This window comes from Gavialis gangeticus, unplaced genomic scaffold (genome assembly GCF_001723915.1).
Source record: "Gavialis gangeticus isolate Ggan-Ray unplaced genomic scaffold, GavGan_comp1, whole genome shotgun sequence".
Taxonomy (NCBI): Eukaryota; Metazoa; Chordata; order Crocodylia; family Gavialidae; genus Gavialis; species Gavialis gangeticus.
The window spans coordinates 43,619,686-43,628,345 of NW_017728995.1; the positions used below are offsets into that span (position 1 = coordinate 43,619,686).

At 35.9% G+C, this 8,660-nt stretch overlaps 1 protein-coding gene across 2 annotated transcripts in view; it reads right to left on the minus strand.

The window, feature by feature from the left end:
• Positions 1–4,532: 4,532 nt before the first annotated feature.
• The window catches only part of ZBTB38 (zinc finger and BTB domain containing 38), a 28,889-nt gene continuing 24,761 nt past the window's right edge, over positions 4,533–8,660 (minus strand). For both annotated transcript variants that reach the window (XM_019503590.1, XM_019503589.1), the window contains one exon: positions 4,533–8,281. In XM_019503590.1, the coding sequence (XP_019359135.1) occupies positions 4,691–8,281 (3,591 nt within the window). In that variant the 3' untranslated portion in view covers positions 4,533–4,690. The remainder of the gene's footprint in view (positions 8,282–8,660) is intronic.

An 8,660-nucleotide genomic window follows, 5' to 3' on the forward strand; every position in this document is an offset into this window, starting at 1 on the left:
TGGAATGTAAATAGTGTAAAATGTTATATTAATAACACCATTTGACTGCACTGTGTGTGCTTTTGGCATTTATCTTAAAGCCATTTTAACAGAGAACCTTCACAGGCAGATTGTAAGGTAGGACAGAGAGGATTATGTTTTTAACGGTAACCCCAGGCCTAAAATACTTCATTGCTTTATGATAAAGACAAATCTGGGGAATTTTCACTGTAGGAATGAAGTATTTGACATTAAGTTCAGATTTTAAACACAGTCATAAGTGGCCACTAAAGGGAGGTAGTTCTGAAGAAACAAAGTATGTGATACTTTTGTAATTTAGCAATAAAACTTCCTTTCTGTATAATTCTGTTAAATGAATGTTAGCTAGATTCTCATTTCAGAGATGATAGCAATTCTATCCAGATGTGATTTGTTCTCTCTCAAAAATTCAGATCAACTAGCATATTTTATCTGAATAAACAAGCAACTAGAACCATCAGATGTTACTTGGTATTAGTAGTTTGAAATAAGGTGGCAAAAATATTTCTTTTGTATGGATCATAGCACTGATTTTTCTTGTTGTGATTAGGCAGCTGTCACAAATATTATTCAAGCAATGATCTGAATCATAGGTTTTCTGGTAATTTACATTTTGTTTGCCTGTTGCAGCTTAGTGGCACATAACTGGAGGGGGTACTTATTTGCATATGCCCTTGTACTGCATGTATTTGATTATGGATATAATATGTTTTGCTTCTTCAACCAAAGTCCCTGCAAGTGTCAAAAGAAATGAGTGGTGCAGTATGGAAAATGGAAAATGTATTTACTACATGTGAATTATCAGAATTTAGATTAATTCCTATTTTAAAAAAAGCTGCATCTTTATGGAACAGGAAAAAAAAGTGTTTTACAGCATAAAACATTACAAAAAATGAAATACAGTATACTTTTTTCCCCAAATCCAGGGAACTACTGACCGGGCAGTTTCTATTCATTTATATATATTCTTCATCCTTAAGTACCTGATCCCATGAAACGTTAAGCACTTTCTTTGAGGTGCTAAATCATACAAACCTCTTGGACATAAAAAGAAGTGTGAGCTTTGCTATTACAAAGAGAAAGGTATGGTGGTCTATTGAGATGAACACAGGAATGCAAACTAGGCACTCCTTTGGCCTTCAGGAACAGAATATTGGGTGAGATCCTGGACCCACTGAAGTAATGGATTTAACCTCATGCCCTGTAAAATGCATCTTGAAAAGCTGAAATGCTTATTAATAATTAACTACCATATGCCTAGATATACAAAATAAGCATTAAAATCGTACAGCCTGTGCCTCCTTGTGTATCAGTCTCAAATAGTCTACTGTAGCATACCTTCATTTCAATTTTTCAGTGTCTGATAAATGTTCAGAAACAAGTCAGAATTTGCATTCCAGGTACTACTAAATCAATGTCCACATCATAAAAAATATAATTTGGCTTGACATTAATTGTAACACAGTTGTTGATGTTTCCTGACAGATCAGAAACCAAATGGAAATAGAGACTGAATGACCCTTTTATCCAAGGTGGATTCTTTAAGAGACATTTGATGTTACTACAAGGGAAACTTGCAGTATTGCTGCCCATCCTGTACCTGTATTGTGGATAGCAGAAAACCAGTATCCAGGAGTACCTGTCACTGTTTCTTAATATTAAATTATAATGGGTTTCCAAAGTAAGTTATTTAGGGGTTATTAATTTGAAATCTACTTGTATTACCATCCCCTTACATATAAGAAAGATTATATTAACATAAAATGAATTAATGTTCTAGATGAATAAAACAGGAAATACGAATATCTTGGTCATAAAAATTATAAAAAATAATAAATATAAAAGTTCATAATAAAATGGAGAGACTTATAAAAATAGGAACAAGTTATTTTAATCAAGCAAAACCAGAATTATAATCACTCTTTCTAAAAATAAAATTAGACTTTTTTAACCAAGCCTTAACATCTTCATTTAATAATTTCTAAACAAAAATACAGATGCTATTATATAGCAAATTACAGTCTTAGACAACATACAATATTTCCACCCTTTACACTTATTTTAATTCTAATTTGGTCATTAGTACTTGACTTATTACTTCAACATGTTACTTATAATAAAAGTCCCACAATTAACTAAAACATGACATTGCCCTCTTAAAACTTTTGTTATAAATTGTAGAGAATATTCAGGATAACAAAGTCATTGTGTTTTTATCAAAATATACAAACCCCCCAAGCCTAACACAAGCTATTAATAGTTTTTCTTGTGAACTATACAGTTATATAAAATATGTGTAAAATTATCTTTTCATGTATAAATATTCTACCTTATTTGCTTTGGTCTTCAATTTGTCAGCATACAAACCCACTTAGAAAATATCACTATGTACTTTCTTTTACATTTCATCACAATTGTACTGCATTTATTTCTCAGTCTCAGTTGTCTGGAACCAAAGCTGCTATGAAGCAAAAAAACTCTCATTGATTCATAGCATTCATCCATGATAGAATAAATAACTGGAGTATATTATTACTTAATTCAATACTGCATTAACATTACAATTACAGTTTTATCATACCCAAGCTATTATTTCTTCTACAATGTCCTAAATACAATAAGTAAACAAATATTGTGCCGTGTGTACACAGAAGGAAGACAAGGTTTGCTATCCTTTGTCCTCTCCTTTTCTTTATAATACTGTAGAGTTGAAAATACATGAATAATTGGATAATGCAGATACAGTATTATGGACGTTTATCAGAGCAACCCCATGGTAAAAACTGCATATTGCAGTTATTGTCTTCCTTGGCTGTTTTTATAAAGTTACTTTTCCCTACCTTCTTCAGAGTTGTATCTTTTTGGTTTTGGCAAAACAGAACTGTAAAACTGGTTTTGAGCCAGCCTCTGCCAGCTGTTGGTAACTTATGGCCCTCTCAAGCTCTAATTGTTATCAGGGCTTTGGCTGCAACATCATAGGGCCATCCGCTCTGACAGTCTTTTAACTACTGGCACATTGCCATGGGCCAATGGATTCTTTACACAGAGCCCTAATTGTGGGTGGGAGTGGGAATTTCTCAGATGGAAGGCACAAGCAAAAAAGGCCAAACTATTTAATGAAGGAACTGAAGGGGTCTGTTTTCACAAGCTGGAGAACCAAGCAAGAAAGAACAAGAGAGGAGAAAAAGGTGGATTCTGCCTTATCTGAAATTCTATTAAGATGTCTGATTCACAGAAGGGGAGAAATCAGAATAAAGGGAGGTGTATCTCTGGGTAGTGTCACATTGTAGAGGTCTGGAACTCTGATACTTTCATAACAGACTGGAGGTTAGATATTTTCTTTGCTAAATTCACCATGCTGTATTTACAGGACTTAAGAAGTTTGGAGAACCCACAGAAAGGTATAACTCAGAGAGCCGGTGTGAGTCACTGGATGCTCAGGAAGGCTGAGGCCTTTACTAGGATTTTAGGATAGCAAAGTGGCATTTGTAGTTTACATTTGGGAATGTACTTAAATGATATAGGTCTATCCGGTCCCACAAGGGCTGAGAAGCACATGGACTCCAGCAATTAGTTTCACTTAAACCAGAGCAAAGTCAATCCAGAATGGGAACTGGGCCAGATTCTGAATATGCAGCCATAAAGACTAATCTTTACTTAGAGGGGAGGGGAATTGCATTCCCTTATTAAAAATCTCAGAATACTAGTAATTAGTTTACTAGAACAGAATCAGTGACTTCTCCAAGTGCTAGTTTATGAAGAGCCACCATGAAGTGAAGAATTTCTTTATATGGGTTCTTAAACAAGATAGTTCCATAGCTCCATGCCATGAGAATGAAGCAATTGAGTTTTGTTTAGGGAGCTGGTCTACCATGACATTTATAGTAGGGACTTCCAAGATTTAGGTAGCTTGGAAAACAGTATTTTTAACTCAGGTGAGCCTTTATTGAATACCATGGGTATTGTGAGTGGTGTTTCCAACCCGTACTGTCACTCGGAGAACCACTGCTAACCAATATAACTGTAAAGTTGAACATGGACAATGTAAATTAGGGTTTATTTATGCTGTATGCTAAAAGTTTGGAACAGTCTTCCAAAACTGAGCTATATTTTAATTTACTCAGGTTCATGAAACATTTTCTGTATTTACTTTCAGATGATGAATACATGTTTTTTAAAATTTTGTTGAACTTATAACCATATTGCCATTAGGTACATTTGTTTATTTGTTCAAATGCAATACAGAAGGTCTTATGATAAATTCTTCCTAACCTACATATTTATTATATCCATCATGATTCCAACTTTGATACAGTATATTTAACACAGTTCAGTGGGTAGTTAGTTGTAACACCATATGGAAGGGTTTTGATTAGACATACCATTTTCTTCTGTTTAAGTATTATCTCTCTCCACCATGGAAAAAAATATTTTAGGTCAGAATTGGTTCTTCATCATTTTTAATTAGCACTATTGCAAATATTCCTATCTTCGTTGTTAAGCTTTTTTCCCCCTTTTTTTGCATATACTAATATATGAACCATTTGGATGAAGATACGTCATCTTCATTTTTACAACTTGCACAAGTTTGATCTTTTCCCCCCATTCAGTACCTAAGTCTCTGTCTCTCGATATATTTATGATTCCCCCACCCTTTTTTTTTAACTGTCACTCAGAGTATGACTTTCGGAGATACGTTCTGTATAGAAATCACTTCATTCCCATCTGCTTCTAAGAAATGTTGATTCTCCAAAGGTTTAGAGCTGTCATTACATAAATACTCTTTTCTATCCTGTGGAGTTGGGCTTTTGAAGAGGTGTTTCTTTTGGTGCATCCCCAGAGCAGCTGCTGTCTTGCAAATTTTGGGGCACTGAAAACAAGCGTATCCTTTTCCATTATGTTCACGTGCATGTCTTTGCTCATGATTCCTTTTGGTAGAAAGATAGAGAAAGCTCTGTAAGCAAAACTGACAATGATAGCGTTTTTCTCCAGTATGAATCCTCTCGTGTATTTTGAGTGTTTCATTTAAAGTGAATGCTTTGCTGCAGTATTGACAGACAAAATCCTTAACACCCAGGTGAATACGTTCATGTTTCTGCAGGTTTCCAGGAACTGAGAAACACTTTCCACAGGTTTTGCAAGTATAGGGCTTTTCCCCAGTATGACATCTCATGTGCATTTTTAGTGTGGATGGGCTCTGGAATGGCTTTTGGCATAATTCACAAATATAAGGCTTTGAAGTAGTTACTTGCAAATGTACATGTTCCTGGCTTTCTTCAGTGGAAGATTTCTCTCTTTCACAGAGCTCACAGTGAAGATTGGGCATTTCTGCACTTTCTTCTTGGCTGATGCCTTTTTCTTCAGTAATGCTCCTAAGTCCATACTCTCTATCACATGTATTTTGACTTTCAGTACTGGAGGTCTTGTTTTCATGCTTTTTTCTCCATTTGGCTTTTTTCATTTTTCTTAGCTGTTTAGATTTCTTTTTTGGTTTGTAATTGTAATAAGGTCTCCAGGGTTTGTCAGTGGAATCCTGATCACTTACATCATCACACAGTTCAGTCAGTTCCATGCATTCCGGACTGAAAAGTCTAGGTGGGCTTTGTTCTTTTCTCTCCGTTTCAGTCTCCTGAAGCAGATTGTCTTGCTTAGACTCACGTTTAGATCTTCTACCTCTCTTACAAAACAGTTTTGAACCTAAAATATGCCTTTTTACAATAGCCTCATTCCCAATTTTTACTGTTATCTGACAAAGAGGAGCAACGTTACTATGTGCAGATGTTCCAGGTAAGGCGGGTTTTGCAATGTAGGTTTCAGTTTTACTAGATTCTTGAACAATATTTGTAGTCTTATTAGATGAACCTCCAGGTCCTGTGATATACTGAATCTCCTCTATTGTTTCTCCTCTGTTATACAGAAGTGTTTTCTTTTTATCTTTAATGGTTTTTGCTCTAGTAAGGCTTTTGCCATAATTATCTGACCCATGTTTATAGTCATCATTTATGATCTGACTCGTTGTATTGTTTGAGGATCCTGTCTTACTGCATGCTATTGAAGTGACTGTATTACTGTGCATTATTACTGTTGAAACTCTGCTACTGTGCATTATAACAGAGGGTGCAGAACTGCTGTAGTTGATAACAGAGGTTGAATTTTCATTCACATTACTGAAAGACAGAATGGAGGAATTGCATTCCTGAGAGCCAGAATCATGTTCATTTGCACCTGTGGGCATTGATTTTTCTACAGCATAAAAGTCACTTTTAAGGTCAGAATTTAACACTCCTACTCCCCAAGAAGAAACATGCTCAGTATTGACAGAAGATGTTGCATCATTGCATGAAGACGTATCCAAGGAGACAGCTGTATTGTTTGTTAAAACATTATTTTGAAAATTCAGTGAAGGTAGTTCAGCACTGAGAGAATTCTGAATAAAGCAGGTGGTAGAAGTAGCTTCATTAACCTGGTTAGTTGCTTGCACATTTTCATATGAAGAATTTCGGTAAGACTTATAAGGCAGCCTTCTGCATTTCATAGGTAGAAGCCGATAAAGTTTGTAAGGATACATGCTTGGCTTTAAGCCTCCATTAGCTGTTTTCTTATTTACTGAAAGCCGATGGTCAATTGCATGGAAAGATTTCTGATGGTTTTTGAGTATGTAATAGGTCATAAAAGTCTCAAGGCAGAAGATACACTGATACCGCCTTTCCCCAGTGTGCCAGATTTCATGTCTGGTCCGATATTCAGCTAATGCAAATACCTTGTTGCAGTAATGGCAAGGATAAGTTCTTCTCCATGAATGCACATTTGCATGTCTTCGAAGGCTCGATAATGTTACATAGCTACGTTTGCACACAATGCAAGTGTATAATATCTGCCCATCAACAACTTTTATCAAATGGTCCGTTTCTGGCAAAGTGCAGCTTGCAGTAGAGTAATCAGTAATATTGTTTTCAGACAGCAAATGCTCTGTGTTTGCATATGACCTTCCACTTCTTCCATCGGTAGGAGTATAATTTTCTGAAAAATTTTGCTCATTTCCATTTTGAACAGATATACTGCCTGATCTCACACAGGTCTGTTCATGATTCTCCAGCCTGTTTTTATTTGCAAATTGTTGATTGCAATATTTGCATATGAAAGGTTCCTGATGCTGCATGTGAAGCTGAAGATGGGTACTGAGTAAGGCTCTGTCTTCAAATGATTTAGTACAACAGTTGCAGCTGTAAACAGGTGGAACAACTGTTGCTACTGATCCAGAGATACTGGTAGAATTATTTTCCTCTTCTCTGGAAAAAAGGAAATCTCCTGTCTTACTGTGAGATTTTGGAAAAGGAATAATGGCTTGATCAGTAACTATTTCACGTTGACCTTCTGTTTCAGTTACTGTGGGGGCTGACACTTTTGCTACAGCCAAACTAGTACACTGGGGTTTAAAGGCTATCTTTGGTGTACTACATGTCTGTTTTACTAGTTGAACTAGAGGTGTTGTCTGAAGTGTTTCATAACTGTCTTCACTCTTTTTATATGCAGGACTGCTGTCATGTTCAAAAAGAGGTGTACCTTGAAAAGTATCACCCCCAGAAGAAACTGCATAGGAATGTTCAGCTAATGTGCTGGCTGGCTCCGCTTCTTTGCACACATCATCCCTATCAAGGCCGACAGTGGATGCTTGTATTGGCTCAGATACCTTTTTAAAATTTGCTCTCAAGTCAAGTGGAGAAAACAAATTATTACTGTTTTCAGTTTCAAAAATTGAAAATGCATTTGTGATTCTTGGCCCATTTGTGATAGCTGAGTCTTCATGTCTTTTTTCATTTTTTTCTTCTTTGACTGATCCCTTTTCAGTAATACAGAATCCATATGGGCAGGGGGAACTTGAACAATTAATGTCTGTAAGATCTTCTAAAAATGATATTCCCAGTTTTTTCCCTGCAGCTGCAAGATCTGTTACTGTCTCCTGTCTCTTTACAACTACAGTGGAACTGTAAATATAATTAAGTATTTCTGTGAACACCTCAGCCTTGAGATCATCTAATTCTAACACGTGCCCAGAAATACAGATTGTACGACTCCAAAAAATGTTTTTGAAATAAAGGCTTGAAGCTGCCAGAACATTACTGTGGGCTTTAAATTTGGTATCTTCTACAATTATAGTGACATCACATAAAATGCCCCGAATGCGTTGTTCATTTAAAATGGAAAGTACTGTATCACTGTGGAAATCATCCTTGAGATCCTTTGAATGGGACATGACTGTCATCTACAAAAGAGAGAGAGAGACAGAAAAAATACTTAAACTTGTCAAAACCAATTTCAACCCATTTTATAGAAAACCAGGCTTCTAATAGGGAACATTTTTCACTTGTTTTTTTTCATTCACATTAAAATCATGGTAAAATTAGGCAGGAGCATATTCAGGTACTGGGTTTCAGTCCTGTAAACAATATTATAGGAAATAAGGTAGCAAGCACAGTTTCTGATAGTAGATGTTAACAGAGTCAGGCTTGCTAGAAAACACAATTTTAAAGGGATTTCACCCTCAGGTCTTATGTAAAAATCGATCAGTTCTACAGAAGTTATCCCCTGCCGCCCCCCCCCCCCCCCTTTTTAAAAACGAAAAAAAACTTCCCAACCCAAGA